Here is a 19073-nt window from a genome sequence, read left to right as displayed (position 1 = left end):
CACAGTAAACATGGCCCCCAGCCCACAGTAAACATGGCCCCCAGTCCACAGTAAACATGCCCCCCCAGTCCACAGTAAACATGGCCCCCCCAGCCCACAGTAAACATGGATCCCCAGCCCACAGTAACCATGCCCCAGCCCACAGTAAACTTGCCCCCCAGCCCACAGTAAACTTGCCCCCCAGCCCACAGTAAACATGCCCCCCCAGCCCACAGTAAACATGGCCCCCCAGCTCACAGTAAACATGCCCCCAGCCCACAGTAAGCATGGTCCCCCCAGCCCACAGTAAACATGGCCCCCAGTTCACAGTAAACATGGCCCCCAGCCCACAGTAAACATGGCCCCCAGCCCACAGTAAACATACCCCCCCAGCCCACAGTAAACATACCCCCCCAGCCCACAGTAAACATGCCCCCCCCAGCTCACAGTAAACATGGCCCCCAACCCACAATAAACATAACCATAGTGAATATCGCCATCCTGCCCACAGTGAATATCGCCATTCTGCCCAGTGAATACCGCCATCCTGCCCACAGTGAATATCGCCATCCTGCCCACAGTGAATATCGCCATTCTGTCCACAGTGAATATCGCCATCCTTTCCACAGTGAATATCGCCATCCTGCCCATAGTGAATATCGCCATCCTGCCCACAGTGAACATCGCCATTCTGTCCACAGTGAACATCGCCATTCTGTCCACAGTGAATATCGCTATCCTGCCCACAGTGAATATCACCATCCTGCCCACAGTGAATATCACCATCCTGCCCACAGTGAATATCGCCATCCTGCCCACAGTGAATATCGCCATCCTGCCCACAGTGAATATCGCCATCCTGCCCACAGTGAACATCGCCACCCTGCCCACAGTGAACATCGCCATCCTGCCCACAGTGAATATCGCCATTCTGTCCACAGTGAATATCGCCATCCTGCCCACAGTGAATATCGCCATCCTGCCCACAGTGAACATCGCCACCCTGCCCACAGTGAACATCGCCATCCTGCCATGGTGAATATCGCCATCCTGCCCACAGTGAATATCGCCATCCTGCCCACAGTGAACATCGCCACCCTGCCCACAGTGAACATCGCCACCCTGCCCACAGTGAACATCGCCACCCTGCCCACAGTGAATATCGCCATCCTGCCCACAGTGAATATCGCCATCCTGCCCACAGTGAATATTGCCATCCTGCCCACAGTGAATATCGCCATCCTGCCCATAGTGAACATCGCCATCCTGCCCACAGTGAACATCGCCATCCTGCCCATAGTGAACATCGCCATCCTGCCCACAGTGAACATCACCATCCTGCCCACAGTAAACATGGCCCCCAGTCCACAGTAAACATGCCCCCCCAGTCCACAGTAAACATGGCCCCCCCCAGCCCACAGTAAACATGGATCCCCAGCCCACAGTAACCATGCCCCAGCCCACAGTAAACTTGCCCCCCAGCCCACAGTAAACATGCCCCCCCAGCCCACAGTAAACATGGCCCCCCAGCTCACAGTAAACATGCCCCCAGCCCACAGTAAGCATGGTCCCCCCAGCCCACAGTAAACATGGCCCCCAGTTCACAGTAAACATGGCCCCCAGCCCACAGTAAACATGGCCCCCAGCCCACAGTAAACATACCCCCCCAGCCCACAGTAAACATACCCCCCCAGCCCACAGTAAACATGCCCCCCCCAGCTCACAGTAAACATGGCCCCCAACCCACAATAAACATAACCATAGTGAATATCGCCATCCTGCCCACAGTGAATATCGCCATTCTGCCCAGTGAATACCGCCATCCTGCCCACAGTGAATATCGCCATCCTGCCCACAGTGAATATCGCCATTCTGTCCACAGTGAATATCGCCATCCTTTCCACAGTGAATATCGCCATCCTGCCCATAGTGAATATCGCCATCCTGCCCACAGTGAACATCGCCATTCTGTCCACAGTGAACATCGCCATTCTGTCCACAGTGAATATCGCTATCCTGCCTACAGTGAATATCACCATCCTGCCCACAGTGAATATCACCATCCTGCCCACAGTGAATATCGCCATCCTGCCCACAGTGAATATCGCCATCCTGCCCACAGTGAATATCGCCATCCTGCCCACAGTGAACATCGCCACCCTGCCCACAGTGAACATCGCCATCCTGCCCACAGTGAATATCGCCATTCTGTCCACAGTGAATATCGCCATCCTGCCCACAGTGAATATCGCCATCCTGCCCACAGTGAACATCGCCACCCTGCCCACAGTGAACATCGCCATCCTGCCATGGTGAATATCGCCATCCTGCCCACAGTGAATATCGCCATCCTGCCCACAGTGAACATCGCCACCCTGCCCACAGTGAACATCGCCACCCTGCCCACAGTGAACATCGCCACCCTGCCCACAGTGAATATCGCCATCCTGCCCACAGTGAATATCGCCATCCTGCCCACAGTGAATATTGCCATCCTGCCCACAGTGAATATCGCCATCCTGCCCATAGTGAACATCGCCATCCTGCCCACAGTGAACATCGCCATCCTGCCCATAGTGAACATCGCCATCCTGCCCACAGTGAACATCACCATCCTGCCCACAGTAAACATGGCCCCCAGTCCACAGTAAACATGCCCCCCCAGTCCACAGTAACATGGCCCCCCCCAGCCCACAGTAAACATGGATCCCCAGCCCACAGTAACCATGCCCCAGCCCACAGTAAACTTGCCCCCCAGCCCACAGTAAACTTGCCCCCCAGCCCACAGTAAACATGCCCCCCCAGCCCACAGTAAACATGGCCCCCCAGCTCACAGTAAACATGCCCCCAGCCCACAGTAAGCATGGTCCCCCCAGCCCACAGTAAACATGGCCCCCAGTTCACAGTAAACATGGCCCCCAGTTCACAGTAAACATGCCCCCAGCCCACAGTAAACATACCCCCCCAGCCCACAGTAAACATACCCCCCCAGCCCACAGTAAACATGGCCCCCCCAGCTCACAGTAAACATGGCCCCCAACCCACAATAAACATGGCCCCCAACCCACAATAAACATAACCATAGTGAATATCGCCATCCTGCCCACAGTGAATATCGCCATTCTGCCCAGTGAATACCGCCATCCTGCCCACAGTGAATATCGCCATCCTACCCACAGTGAATATCGCCATCCTGCCCGCAGTGAATATCACCATCCTGCCCACAGTGAATATCGCCATTCTGTCCACAGTGAATATCGCCATCCTTTCCACAGTGAATATCGCCATCCTGCCCATAGTGAATATCGCCATCCTGCCCACAGTGAACATCGCCATTCTGTCCACAGTGAACATCGCCATTCTGTCCACAGTGAATATCGCTATCCTGCCCACAGTGAATATCACCATCCTGCCCACAGTGAATATCACCATCCTGCCCACAGTGAATATCGCCATCCTGCCCACAGTGAATATCGCCATCCTGCCCACAGTGAATATCGCCATCCTGCCCACAGTGAACATCGCCACCCTGCCCACAGTGAACATCGCCATCCTGCCCACAGTGAACATCGCCATCCTGCCCACAGTGAATATCGCCATTCTGTCCACAGTGAATATCGCCATCCTGCCCACAGTGAATATCGCCATCCTGCCCACAGTGAACATCGCCACCCTGCCCACAGTGAACATTGCCATCCTGCCATGGTGAAGATCGCCATCCTGCCCACAGTGAATATCGCCATCCTGCCCACAGTGAACATCGCCACCCTGCCCACAGTGAACATCGCCACCCTGCCCACAGTGAACATCGCCACCCTGCCCACAGTGAACATCGCCACCCTGCCCACAGTGAATATCGCCATCCTGCCCACAGTGAATATCGCCATCCTGCCCAGTGAATATCGCCATCCTGCCCACAGTGAATATCGCCATCCTGCCCACAGTGAATATCGCCATCCTGCCCACAGTGAATATTGCCATCCTGCCCATAGTGAACATCGCCATCCTGCCCACAGTGAACATCACCATCCTGCCCACAGTGAATATCGCCATCCTGCCCACAGTGAACATGGCCATCCTGCCCACAGTGAATATCGCCATTCTGTCCACAGTGAACATCACCATCCTGTCCACAGTGAATATCGCCATCCTGCCCACAGTGAATATCGCCATCCTGCCCACAGTGAATATCGCCATCCTGCCCACAGAGAATATCGCCATCCTGCCCACAGTGAATATCGCCATCCTGCCCATAGTGAACATCGCCATCCTGCCCACAGTGAACATCGCCATCCTGCCCATAGTGAACATCGCCATCCTGCCCACAGTGAACATCACCATCCTGCCCACAGTGAATATCGCCATCCTGCCCACAGAGAATATCGCCATCCTGCCCACAGAGAATATCGCCATCCTGCCCACAGAGAATATTGCCATCCTGCCCATAGTGAACATCGCCATCCTGCCCACAGTGAACATCGCCATCCTGCCCACAGAGAATATCGCCATTCTGCCCATAGTGAATATTGGCATTATGCCCACAGCGAACATTGCCATACTGCCCGCAGCATACAGGGTACATCTAGCTCACAGCAAACATGGGAAATTCACCTGCAGAAAACATAAGCATCATGCCCATAGTGGAAAGGGAACGTGGCCACTCGACACACGGCAAACATGGCCACCCTGTCCACAAACTGGACGTCCCTCAGTTTTTGCTATTTTACTAAAATAATGCAAAATATTTTTGCAAGGTGTTTATATTATTACACAGAATTCACAATTCAGAAACTGACAATTCAGTCCAACAGATTTGTTGGTCAAGCTCCATTCTATTCAACTAATTTTATCAGCATATGTTGCTCTTACTATTTATTTGATCTATGCCTGTAACAGATCAGATTGATTACTAAATTCAACGGCCAATATTTGATCTATCTGTAAGTTGCCCATTTGCAGGTGGTGGATAGATCCATGACTGTTGTTCTCACCCACAGCCCTGAACCACAGCCCTGAACCACAGCCCTGACCTGACCTGGCCCCTCAATATAAGGTCCACATGCAACACCATTTGTGACTCAGTGCAGTTGGTTTCACCAACCGTCCAAAATGCACTCAGGTGCTTTTCCAATAAAAATCTGGGAATGGCAGTCAGGAGCACGAACATAGACTGAGATTAGCTATATTGATAATGGCCAAGCATCATAGCCAGGACCCTCGGGCCATAGTGTAACACATCTAGTCACTGAGTCATGGTATAGAATGGCCAGTCATTGAGTTATGGTAAACAATGTCCAGTCTATGAGTCATGGTAAAGGGCGTCTTGTCATTGAGTCATTGTAAAGGATGTCTATTCATTGAGTCGTAGTAAAGGACGTCTAGTCATTGAGCCGTGGTTAGGAAAGTCTAATCATTGAATCGTTTTATCGAGCATGTAGCCATTGAGTTGTGGTGAAGACAGTCTAGCCATGATTTGTGGTGTAGAAAGCCTACCCTCTGGGTCATGGTATAGAACGCCTGTCACTGAGTCGTAATATAGAATGTCCAGTCATTGAGTCATGGTAAAGAACATCTAGTCACTAAGTTGTGGTTTCGAACCTCTAGTCATTGAATTGCGCTCAAGAAAGTCCAGTGATGGAGTTGTGGTAAAAAAGGTCTGGTTATTGAATCATGGCCTGGAATATCTAGTCATTGAGTCGTGTCACAGAACATCTAGTCATTGAGTAGTGGCTTAGAAAGTTTAGTCATTGAGTTGTGGTTTAGAATGTCTAGTTATTGCTTGTGGAAAAGAACTGGAAGGTAGTGGCGCAGTGATATTTTCACTAGACCAGTAACCCAGAGACCCAGAGTAATGCTCCCATGAGTCTCCAGAGCCACAGCAATATAGTTGACTCTGAAATGACCACTCAGTTCGAGGGCAATCAGGGGTGAGAAATAAATGCTGGCCTAGCCAGCGATATCCACATCACATGAAAGAATTTAAAAAAGAATGTCAAGCCATTGAGATGTGGTAAAGAACGTCTAGTCGTTGCATCACAATGTACAACATTTAGTCATTGAAGGGTGATAAAGGACGTCTAGTCATTGAGACATGGTAAAGAATGTCTGGCCATTGCCCCACAGTACAGAATGTCTTGTCATTGAGACGTGGTATAGAACATCTTGTCATATTCATGGTATAGGATGTTTAGCCACTGAGGCATGGTATGGAATGTCTGGTCATTGATTCGAGGTATACAATGTTTAGTCATTGAGTCATGGTGCAGAGCATCTGGTCATTGAGTTATGGTGCAGAGCATCTGGTCATTGAGTTATGGTGCAGAGTATCTGGTCATTGAGTTATGGTGCAGAGCATCTGGTCATTGAGTCATGGTGCAGAGCATCTGGTCATTGAGTCATGGTGCAGAGCATCTGGTCATTGAGTTATGGTGCAGAGTATCTGGTCATTGAGTCATGGTGCAGAGCATCTGGTCATTGAGTTATGGTGCAGAGTATCTGGTCATTGAGTTATGGTGCAGAGCATCTGGTCATTGAGTCATGGTGCAGAGCATCTGGTCATTGAGTTATGGTGCAGAGTATCTGGTCATTGAGTTATGGTGCAGAGCATCTGGTCATTGAGTCATGGTGCAGAGCATCTGGTCATTGAGTTATGGTGCAGAGCATCTGGTCATTGAGTTATGGTGCAGAGTATCTGGTCATTGAGTTATGGTGCAGAGCATCTGGTCATTGAGTTATGGTGCAGAGCATCTGGTCATTGAGTTATGGTGCAGAGCACTGGTCATTGAGTTATGATACACAACGTCTTGTCATTCAGTTATAGCGAAAAATGTCTTGTCATTGTGTCATGGGAAAGAAAGTCTAGTTATTCTCCCCATGTCCGTGTGAGTTTCACCCCCACAACCAAAAGATGTGCAGGTTAGGGGCTGTTTAGCTCACAGGGCTAATCGCTGGCTTTGAAAGCAGACCAAGGCAAGCCAGCAGCACGGTTCGATTCCCGTAACAGCCTCCCCGAACAGGCGCCGGAATGTGGCGACTAGGGGCTTTTCACAGTAACTTCATTTGAAGCCTACTCGTGACAATAAGCAATTTTTTTTTTAGGTGGACTGGCCACGCTAAAATTGCCCCTTAATTGGAAAAAAATAATAATTGGGTACTCTAAATTTTAAAAAAAGAAAGTCTCGTTATTGAGTCATGGTAAACAATGTCCATCGTGGCGTTGGACATTCAGTCACTGCGTTATGGTTTGGAATGTCTAGTCATTGGATCAAGGTAAAGGCCATCTAGGTACTGAGTCATCATAAAGAATGTCAGCCATTGAGTCATGGTATAGAACAGCTAGCCACTGAGTCATGGTATAGAACAGCTAGCCACTGATTCATGGTATAGAACAGATAGCCACTGAGTCATGGTATAGAACGATAAGTAATTGAATCGTGGTATAGAACAGCTAGCCACTGAGTCATGGTATAGAACAGCTAGCCACTGAGTCATGGTATAGAACAGCTAGCCACTGAGTCATGGTATAGAAAAGCTAGCCACTGAGTCATGGTATAGAACAGCTAGCCACTGAGTCATGGTATAGAACAGCTAGCCACTGAGTCATGGTATAGAACGGCTAGTTACTGAGTCATGGTATAGAAAGGCTAGTCACTGAGTCATGGTATAGAACGGCTAGTTACTGAGTCGTGGTATAGAACGACTAGTCACTGAGTCATGGTATAGAACGACTAGTCATTGAGTCGTGGTATAGAATGACTAGTCACTGAGTCATGGTATAGAACGACTAGTCACTGAGTCGTGGTATAGAACACCTAGCCACTGAGACATGGTATAGAACAGCTAGTCACTGAGTCATGGTATAGAACGGCTAGTTCCTGGGTCATGGTATAGATCGGCTTGTCACTGAGTCATGGTATAGAACGGCTAGTTACTGGGTCATGGTATAGATCGGCTTGTCACTGAGTCATGGTATAGAACGACTACGAATTGAGTCGTGGTATAGAACAGCTAGTCACTGAGTCATGCTATAGAAAGGCTAGTCACTGAGTCATGCTATAGAAAGGCTAGTTACTGGGTCATGGTATAGAGCGGCTAGTCACTGAATCATGGTATAGAACGACTACGAATTGAGTCGTGGTATAGAACAGCTAGCCACTGAGTCATGGTATAGAACAGCTAGCCACTGAGTCATGGTATAGAAAGGCTAGTCACGGAGTCATGGTATAGAACAGCTAGCCACTGAGTCATGGTATAGAACAGCTAGCCACTGAGTCATGGTATAGAACGGCTAGTTACTGAGTCATGGTATGGAAAGGCTAGTCACTGAGTCATGGTATAGAGCGGCTAGTCACTGAGTCATGGTATAGAAAGGCTAGTCACTGAGTCATGGTATAGAAAGGCTAGTCACTGAGTCATGGTATAGAACAGCTAGCCACTGAGTCATGGTATAGAAAGGCTAGTCACTGAGTCATGGTATAGAACAGCTAACCACTGAGTCATGGTATAGAACAGCTAGCCACTGAGTCATGGTATAGAAAGGCTAGTCACTGAGTCATGGTATAGAACGGCTAGTCACTGAGTCATGGTATAGAACAGCTAGCCACTGAGTCATGGTATAGAACGGCTAGTCACTGAGTCATGGTATAGAACGGTAAATCATTGAATCGTGGTATAGAAAGGCTAGTCACTGAGTCATGGTTTAAGAACGGTAAGTCATTGAATCGTGGTACAGAACAGTTAGTCACTGAGTCATGGGATATAATGACTAGCCATTGAGTTGTGGTATAGAGCAGCTAGTCACTGATTCATGGTATAGAACGACTAGTCACTGATTCATGGTATAGAACAGCTAGTCATTGAGACGTGGTATAGAACGACTAGTCACTGAGTCATGGTATAGAACGGCTCGTCATTGAGTCGTGGTATAGAACGACTAGTCATTGAGTCGTGGTATAGAACGACTAGTCACTGAGTCATGGTATAGAACGACTAGTCACTGAGTCATGGTATAGAACGACTAGTCACTGAGTCGTGGTATAGAACACCTAGTCACTGAGACATGGTATAGAACAGCTAGTCACTGAGTCATGGTATAGAACGGCTAGTTCCTGGGTCATGGTATAGATCAGCTTGTCACTGAGTCATGGTATAGAACGGCTAGTTACTGGGTCATGGTATAGATCGGCTTGTCACTGAGTCATGGTATAGAACGGCTAGTTACTGGGTCATGGTATAGATCGGCTCGTCACTGAGTCATGGTATAGAATGGCTAGTTACCGGGTCATGGTATAGATCGGCTCGTCACTGAGTCATGGTATGGAACAACCAGTCACTGAGTCTTGGTACAGAATTGCTAGTCACTGAGTCATGGTACAGTTACTGGGTCATGGTATAGAGTGGCTAGTCACTGAGTCATGCTATAGAAAGGCTAGTCACTGAGTCATGCTATAGAAAGGCTAGTTACTGGGTCATGGTATAGAGCGGCTCGTCACTGAGTCATGCTATAGAAAGGCTAGTTACTGGGTCATGGTATAGAGCGGCTAGTCACTGAATCATGGTATAGAGCGGCTAGTCACTGAATCATGGTATAGAACGACTATTAATTGAGTCGTGGTATAGAACAGCTAGCCACTGTGTCATGGTATAGAATGGCTAGTCACTGAGACGTGGTATAGAACAGCTAGCCACTGTGTCATGGTATAGAATGGCTAGTCACTGAGTCATGGCATAGAACGACTAGTCACTGAGTCGTGGTATAGAACACCTAGTCACTGAGACATGGTATAGAACAGCTAGTCACTGAGTCATGCTATAGAAAGGCTAGTTACTGGGTCATGGTATAGAACGGCTAGTTACTGGGTCATGGTATAGATCGGCTTGTCACTGAGTCACGGTATAGAATGGCTAGTCACTGAGTCGTGGCGTAGAATGTCCAGAGATTGAGTTGTGGTGTAGCAGTCACGGTATAGAAAGGCTAGTTACTGGGTCATGGTGTGGAACGGCTAGTCGCTGAGTCATGGTACAGAACAACCAGTCACATGGTATAGAAAGGCTAGTTACTGGGTCATGGTATAGAGCGGCTAGTCACTGAATCATGGTATAGAACGGCTATTCATTGAGTTGTGGTATAGAATGGCTAGTCACTGGTATAATGTACAAGTCAAAGATTCAGTAACTTCATTGCAGTGTTAATGTACGCCTACTTGTGACAATGATAAAAAAAAAAGATTAAGACATGGACATTTTTACTCCTACTCTGGAAAATAAATTAACACATTTAATTGGAATAACAGTGAAAAATATAATGCCTGGCAAGAGAAAACTCGGGCAGTTGAATCTGTGTGAAGCAGAGTCCCATACACCAGGAGATTGAATGCCCTACCTGAATAAAATGCAGCGCTGAATGCGTAGACACACATACCCCAGCAGCCCACACTCACGCCTGCGTTGTAGTTCTGAAAGGCTTCTGAGTCATGAGGGGCCTTGGGGTCCCCTCCATACACCACCTCCCCCATGAAGTCGGTGTAAAAGAGCAGCATGCCTTCAAAGGAGAGCCAGCCTGCGGAGACAGAGTACATGAAGCAACAGACACGAAGCACAGGAGCAGAGCAGGACACCAGCCAGTCAATAATGTAGACGGTCTTTTGGCCCATTGTGCCTATTTGAAAGAACTATCTATTTATTCTCAGTCCCTAACTCTTTCCCCATAATCCTGCAAATTCCTTCCTTTCAAATTATGTTTGGAAAGTTGAATCTGCTTCTACCTGAACAATGTGCGGTGTAGACATCTGCGGCTATGTCCGCAGGATCCGCCTAGTCTTACGGCCAAAACGTCGTCGCCACCCCTGAACTGATCCTCCGCCCGGTGAGGGGCTAGCAGCTGCACAGCGGAAAGCCCCTGGCTTTACCTGCGGGATACGGCTGCAGAATGACCGAGTCCATGGCCTCGCATCGGCACGGCGGCTTGTGACGACCGTGCCATGCAACATGGCTCAAGCCGCGTGTGGACCCGGCCTGCCAAAAACTGCCCTCCTGTAGCCAGCCTTGTCACCCGTGGACCACCCTCCACCAGTCCCCCCAAAAGCGCCCCCCGCCAATGGAATGGCTCCCCCCCCCCCCCCCCCCCCCCGGACTGTGGCAGCACTGGACACAGTCCTCAGCCGCCATGCAAAGTCCCCGAAAGCTGTGAGGGAAAGTTGTGAGTCGGGGACCCGGCCCATCAGAGGCGGAGCATCGGAGGAGGGCCTCAGGTGAATACGCCGTTTTTGAGGGATTGGAGAATTGGAAAAACGGCTCCGTCCCCAGTTCCAGCGTAAAAACGCATTCTCCAGCCAATTGCCGAACGCGATTTCTGCGTCAGCGATTAGAGAATCCAGTTGACGGTGGGGCAGAATTCACGGACTTTCACAACAGCAGAATTGGAGCCGAACCTGGACCGATTCAGCAACTGTGGAGGGGCTAGTACCTGATCCACAAGGAACACAATCGATTCCGATGGAAAATGGTACGGGATTCGCCGGGTCCGTGATTGACACTTCGGGAGGCTGACAAGCTGCAGCCGCACATACACATTACACTCCCCACACGCACTCATCCCAGCCAACAAGATGGCACTGATTGTGCTGGAGCACGCCCATACAGCTGATGGGTCGACTGGGCCCAGAGGACACCTGGTGGGGTGGCCTGGGGGTACACCTATACGTCCCATGGCCCTAATGTCACAGTGGGCAATCAGCAGTGTGCACAGCTTCATGGCTGACTTCCAGGTCACAGCAATGTGCCCATCCACCCCGACCTTATATCCCACCTCCTGGCAACCACCTGCTACTCCCCCCGGCCCTGATAGAAGCTCCCCCCCCCCCCGGCCAGCGGCACAACTGTCAGCAAACTATGGCGATGTTGGGGCACTTTCTGTGCCCCCTCTCTCTCCCTCAGCAGCCACGACGCCAGTTTCACGATTTTTAAAAGCACAAGTGAATCGCACCGTCGGGAACTCAGCCCATCGGAGGGGGAAAATCGCGGAGGCCCCGGAAAATACCGGGGCAGGCCTGCTAATGATATGCAAACGGTATCCACTATACATGCGTACCGCCATTGACGCCGCTGTCAAGGTGACAGAGAATTGCGATTTGGCGTCAAATCGGCGCCTGCTGTGATTTTTGCTTCGGAATTTCTTCTCCGCCCAATCGCGTTTCCCGATTTTGCCGTCAGCCAGCGGTGAGTCCCGCCCTTGTTCTTTTGCCAATTAAATATGATGCAGCAATTTATTCTGTGAATTCAAAGACTTTCGGGCAAAATTTTTATGTTTGCAGTCAGTGGTTTTGGGGCTCCTGTCTGAAACACAGTATCACATTAAAGGAGGTCCACCTGCAGCACAATCACCAGTGTTACACAGAGCAGGACATTGACACAGCAGGACATGGACACGAGGAGCTGGCAGCGTGGGACTGCTGCTCGGGCTGGCACCCAGAGCAGTGTTTTAGGGAGGAAGGTTGCCTGTGGTCAGGTGACACTTGTTGGCATCACTACAGGACTACAGCTGGTCTCAGACACAATGAACAGATCAGCGATCGCAAAAAGAAACTTAAATTCATATCTTATACACCCATCTTTATAGGGACTCCTGAGTCGGGGGGGGGTGTGTCCATTGCATGGAATGCTTTGGTTATGGGTAAGAATGAAACAAGGTCAAGTCAATCTGACTGAGTACGACAATGGGGAGAAGCATTGGAGGAGGATGGTGTAGTCAACCACATCCAAGGTTGCAGACAGGTTGAGAAGAATGAAGACAATGGTCACAGCCACAGAGAATCTGATTTGTGACTTTGGGTAGGGCTGGTTCAAGGCTGTGGGAGAGGCAATGCCATTGCTATCCTAGTGGATGCACTCAACCTCCCTCTTATTTCCCCCATCTGTCCCAACCATCCTCCCAGTTCAGTATTTACCAGCCTGGCATTCAATGACTACTTAACAGACAGTGCGAGGTTGTACCTAAGAAGTGATTAACACAGAGGTTCCGCAATGGTTTTGGCATCTGGCAGATTGATGAGAACAAGAAAGATGTGGAAAAAGGCCTTTCTGATAATTCTCCTGATCCATTCAAGTCAGTATCGTATTTCATTCCATTCAGCAAGATATTCGCAACCTGTAACAAAATTAAACTTAGTCACTAAGATCTGAGCACATCATCCTCTCCACACAGGAGCTTGTCCGTTCATTTTGCATTTCTGCAGTTTTTCAGTTTTCTCCCCTCCTCTCCCTGAAGGTGCTGACTCTCACTGGGGTTCAGCTCCCTCTCCTCTCCCTGAAGGTTCTGACTCTCACTGGGGCTCAGCTCCCCCTCCTCTCCCTGAAGGTGCTGACTCTCACTGGGGTTCAGCTCCCCCTCCTCTCCCTGAAGGTGCTGACTCTCACTGGGGTTCAGCTCCCCCTCCTCTCCCTGAAGGTGCTGACTCTCACTGGGGTTCAGCTCCCCCTCCTCTCCCTGAAGGTGCTGACTCTCACTGGGGTTCAGCTCCCCCTCCTCTCCCTGAAGGTGCTGCCTCTCATTGGGGTTCAGCTCCCCCTCCTCTCCCTGAAGGTGCTGACTCTCACTGGGGTTCAGCTCCCCCTCCTCTCCCTGAAGGTGCTGACTCTCACTGGGGTTCAGCTCCCCCTCTCCCTGAAGGTGCTGACTCTCCCTGGGGTACAGCTCCCCCTCCTCTCCCTGAAGGTGCTGACTCTCACTGGGGTTCAGCTCCCCCTCTCCCTGAAGGTGCTGACTCTCCCTGGGGTACAGCTCCCCCTCCTCTCCCTGAAGGTGCTGACTCTCACTGGGGTTCAGCTCCCCCTCCTCTCCCTGAAGGTGCTGACCCTCACTGGGGTTCAGCTCCCCCTCCTCTCCCTGAAGGTGCTGACTCTCACTGGGGTTCAGCTCCCCCTCCTCTCCCTGAAGGTGCTGACTCTCACTGGGGTTCAGCTCCCCCTCCTCTCCCTGAAGGTGCTGACTCTCACTGGGGTTCAGCTCCCCCTCCTCTCCCTGAAGGTGCTGACTCTCACTGGGGTTCAGCTCCCCCTCCTCTCCCTGAAGGTGCATTGCGATTTGCATTTGCATTGCGGTAGCTTGCTGTGTACAAATGAGCTGCGTTGTTTCCATACAGTACAATAGTGTGTGAGAAAATCATGCTTTGCAAGGGAATTAAACCATGTATTCAAATTCTGCAGGTTTAGAACATGCCTGCATAACCACAAGTACCACAGTTTAGACTCCAAATACCAGATTTTCACCATGGCAAATGACTCTCCATTGTGAATAAATTCCCAGAAATGGCCAAAATATCCAAGTCCCTCTCCTGAACCCAGCATTTTCAATTTTTGTGGAAGTAGTACTGGTGTTTTTGTGCATTTTCTATTTACGGAAGTAGCTGGCCATTTAAATCACCAGTTGATTCCACAGGTGGGATTTTGGTTGGCCAAATGTGTTGAAACATGCAGTTAGAACAGGTGAAGAGGAGATATGAACTTGGTGGATTCCTTTGGATAGCCTGGGTACCCCTTTGGATAGGGTCCCAGGATTCCTTAGGGAGAGGTAAAAGTTAAAAGTGAACATGATTATGCACTTGTTCTGCACAGACCCATTGGAACTGTCTAACTGTCAAAGATCTGATAAAGAGGTTTCAAAGCTGCCAAGGAAGTGTCAAAGCTGTCAAGGAGGTGTCCAAGGGTACTAGGTGAGTTGGCATGGAGGGATAAGAGCAAACACTCTTTCAGGGGTTGGTAGCCCGACTCCCATTTCAGCCCACATTCCCAGAAATGTGCCACCTGTGGCAGACATTTTTAAAGGTTAGGGGAATTCCCCAACTGCGCATCTGACCCAGGGACAAAGATCCGGGCCTAAGTGAACCTTTGTAACCCTAGTTGGTATATTTGTTTGTAAACGCATGCAACTGCACCAAACCAGTCCATAACTGATATAGGTGTCAACATTTGTGTGAATTCTCCTACTTAGATATCTTATAGATCAGCAGCTAATACCAGATGCTAGGGATCAATTAAAGATCAATTACATGCACTGGCTCAATTGATTCAAATGGTTTGTGGAGGAGGAGACAAATCCGCTGTTTGGGGCAAATAAAGAAGGTCGAAACCATGTTTGTTGCAGCGGAGATGAGAAAGATCCAAAGGGAAGGGATTTATCCTACCCCCAGGGTCAGTGAATTATAGATGTCTGAGCAGATCGTAGAAGATTGAAGAGACCATAGAGGTTTGAGAAGTCTAGAAGACGTATCCAGTCCAGAGTCGAAAAGGGAATTATAAACTGTTAAGCTTGTTAGTTACTGCCTCATTTGTCACGCCATATTTTATGCTTAATAAATTTTTCCAATTTGCTACAATTTGACGGTCTTACGGTTGACTTATTTATCAAGCCTGAATTCTTTATAGCAACTATGCTTCTGAAGTACTTTAGGCTATTCCAAGGTTATGTATAAATGCAAGCTTTTCATTCTGCTGAAGCTGCTGACTCTCATCGTGGTGCACAACAAATCCACCAACCCTGCATACTCACCTAATCAAAACTCCATGATGGCTTCATCCTGCAGCCACACATCGGCAGTAACTGTGTCTTGAACCTATCTACACTCTGTTTTAAGTCCTTCTCTGTTAACACATTCCATAACTTCTACAACGTTTTGGTAAATATGTTATTGCTTCTTCCCTCTTGGTCCTAACTTTGATTCATGTATTTTAGAATTTGAACCACTCATGCACAGGGAACAATTCTACCAGCTAAGAAATGGCCCTTTTCTCTATTTTGAAACCAGTGTAAAAGCAAACATTCCCAGGGCAGATACAGCACTGGTTAGATACAAAACAAATCACCCTCTATGCTGTACCATCAATGCTTCTAGTCCCCAGTTCCCAATGTGACACATTCCCATTTCCCAACTTGTGGCCCCTGGGATTGTACCACACTGACACTAGACTTGACACAGCTTTTCTGAACCGTTGTAGCTTTCTAATCATACTGACATCAACAAGTGTAGCTCGGGACTTCCGGTGACGGCAGGCGGGAGGCAGCCGCACGTTAGGGGGGCTCCCGTTCGGGAACGGCATTGTCGGGGGTTAACGCCCGGTCCTAGAGGCAGCGAAGGCAGTAAAAGTCGGGAGAAAGCACAGGGAAGGGAAATGTCGAGGATCAGTAAACAAACGGCCGTGAAAAAAGCGGCTGAAAGTCCGTCGGTGAGTGGAAAGTTCACCCCGGGGTCGGTAAAGAAAATGGAGGCTGGAGCACCAGGGGACGCCACATTGCTTACGGCTGAAGAAATAACTAAGGTGATGGCCGTGGATTTCGAAAGGCAGTTCACAAAACACATGGAGGCGATGAGGAAGGAGATGGGGGCGGTTTTGAAAGTGCTGGTGGAGGAGGCGATTACCCCGGGGAGGACGGCAGTGGCGAGCGCAGTGGCGGAGGTGCGGGAGCAAGGCGAGGCACTGAAGGAAGTAGAAGAGACATTATTAGAGCACAGTGATCAACTTACCTCGATGGAGAAGGAGATGCGGAAGGTGATAAAGGTCAACAAGGATCTACAAGGCAAAATGGAAGACCTGGAAAACAGATCCAGACGACAGAATTTGAGGATTGTGGGGCTGCCCGAAGGAGTGGAAGGGCAGAGGCCAATGGAGTATTTTTCCACGATGTTGGCGAAGCTATTGGGGGAGGGGAGGATCCCTCCCGATATGAACTGGATCGGGATCATCAGAATTGAGAAATGGTCATGTACCGATGTAGCCTCATGACTGTATTTTTTCTTTTTTGTTTCGCTGCATCAATTAATTAGAACAGTACAGCACAGAACAGGCCCTTCAGCCCTCAATGTTGTGCCGAGCAATGATCACCCTACTCAAGCCCACGTATCCACCCTATACTAGTAACCCAACAGCCCCCATTAACATTATTTTTTAGGACACTAAGGGCAATTTAGCCTGGCCAATCCACCTAACCCGCAAATCTTTGGACTGTGGGAGGAAACCGGAGCACCCGGAGGAAACCCACGCACGCACGGGGAGGACGTGCAGACTCCGCACAGACAGTGACCCAGCCGGGAATCGAACCTGGGACCCTGGAGCTGTGAAGCATTGATGCTAACCACCATGCTACCGTGCTGCGTGCTGGTGTAGGGGCTACAGGAGCCAACGTTGTGTATATTTGGACAAGGAAAGAAATGGGACTTTCAGTCGTAATGAGGGTTCTTTGGGAGTGTGGGTGTGTTTGCGGGGTTTGTGTGCTAAAGGGGACTTCTGAGTTTTTCTGGGGCTGGGCAAGGGGGGAAAGAGACCCGGGCAGGGGCCTCCATGCTGGCCGGTTTAAGCCGGCCAGTGAACGGGGACGAGGTGGGGGGAGGGGTTGCGGCCATCGGAGCCTGGCAGAACAGGGTCCGATGAGTCTAGCCGGGGTGGAAAGTTAGGGGGAAGGAACCGAGGTTGGGGGGAGGAGTTTTACAAGAGGAAGTGGAAGGGAAGAGTTGGGGGGGGGGGGGTTTACAACTCTTGGGTGTTATTTACGGTACTCTTTCGGAGGGTGGATGGCATTCAGTGTCGGTGGGGGGGGGGACTCTATAGGTTAATGGTGACCATGGGTGATTCCGGACTCCTTTTTCTTTTTCTCCTTTGTTTTCTTTTCCACCGTGGGAGGGTTTGTTTTATTTGATGCAGATATTGACAGGTGGGCCGTTGGTTGGGGTGGTGGGAGGATAGGATTGTTGTTGATGTTAAGGGGATTGACTTTGTATTTGTTACCGTTTACTGTTTGGTGGGCGGGTGTAAATTTTGAAGGAAAATGGAGAATAAAAATATTTTTTTTAAACCAAGTGTAGCTTGCTTGTTTTAAGGGTGAGAGATTGCTGGTGTGGGTGGTTTTTCCATCGTCCGGTTGGTAATCAATCTGCAATAGACTCCAGGCTGGGCATTGTGCCAGCAAAAGATGGCAGAACAATAAGAAGTCAGGTATTTAGATAGCACATGAATCATGCAAGAAGATCTTTGTACTCTGGGGGTTCGATAGACCTGAAAAACATTTAAAGCAGATGTACACCTGAGGAGCTCCAGCCCAGTCTGCGGAATGCTAAACCTTTTAAAGATTTCTGGCCCGGAATTCTCCCCTACCCGGCGGGGCGGGGGTCCCGGCGTGTTGGAGTGGCGTGAACCACTCCGGCGTCGGGCCGCACCTTTAGGGGCCAAGCCCTCACATTGAGGGGCTAGGCCCGCGCCAGAGTGGTTCCCGCTCCACCGGCTGGCATGAACGGCCTTTGGCGCCACGCCAGCCGGGGCCGAAAGGACTTCGCCGGCCGGCGTAAGTCCGCGCATGCGCCGGAGCGTCAGTGGCTGCTGACGTCATACCGGCGCATGCGCAGGGGAGGGGGTCTCTTCCGCCTCTGCCATGGTGAAGACCATGGCGAAGGCGGAAGAAAAAAAGAGTGCCCCCACGGCACAGGCCCACCCGCCGATCGGTAGGACCCGATCGTGGGCCAGGCCACCGTGGGGGCACCCTCCGGGGCCAGATCGCCCCGCGCCCCCCCCAGGACCCTGGCGCCCACCCTGCCGCCAATCCCGCCGGTCATGTAGGTGTTTTGATTCCCGCTGGCGGGTTTGGCCTGTCAGTGGTGGGACTTCAGCCCATCGCGGGCCGGAGAATCGCCGCTGGGGGCCCACCGACCGGCGCGGCCCAATTCCTACCCCAGCCGAATTTCGGGTGGCGGAGAATTCGGGACACGGCGGGGGCGGGATTGACGCCGGCCCCGGGCGATTCTTCGATCCAGAGGGGGGTCGTAGAATCCCGCACCTGGGGCGGGATTCTCCGACCCCACGCAGGGTCGGAGAATCGGCGGGCAGCGGCGTTATTTCCGCTCCCGCAGGGTTTTTAAATCTCCCACCGGCCAAAAACCGGCGTTGTGCAAATCCCGCCGGCAGCCTCTGAAAACAGCTGGCGCCGGCGGGATTTCATTTTTTTTTTAGTGTCCACAAATCTCCGGCCCGGATGGGCCGAAGTCCCGCGGACGTGGCCACGGGTCACGTCGGCGAAAATCACAGTTGCTTTAAAACGTCGTCAACCATTCATG

At 50.4% G+C, this 19073-nt stretch overlaps 1 protein-coding gene across 1 annotated transcript in view; it reads right to left on the bottom strand.

Annotated features, from left to right (window-relative positions):
• slc45a1 (solute carrier family 45 member 1) overlaps positions 1-19073 on the bottom strand; it is a 45445-nt gene that overhangs the window by 12267 nt on the left and 14105 nt on the right. Inside the window, 2 exon segments of the mRNA XM_038774091.1 lie at positions 10361-10537; positions 12970-13123. Of these exon segments, the coding sequence (XP_038630019.1) occupies positions 10361-10537; positions 12970-13123 (331 nt within the window).

This window comes from Scyliorhinus canicula, chromosome 16, assembly GCF_902713615.1.
Source record: "Scyliorhinus canicula chromosome 16, sScyCan1.1, whole genome shotgun sequence".
Taxonomy (NCBI): domain Eukaryota; kingdom Metazoa; phylum Chordata; class Chondrichthyes; order Carcharhiniformes; family Scyliorhinidae; genus Scyliorhinus; species Scyliorhinus canicula.
The sequence above is the reverse complement of the archived record's forward strand: the minus strand, read 5'-3'. Positions and strand labels throughout refer to the sequence as shown.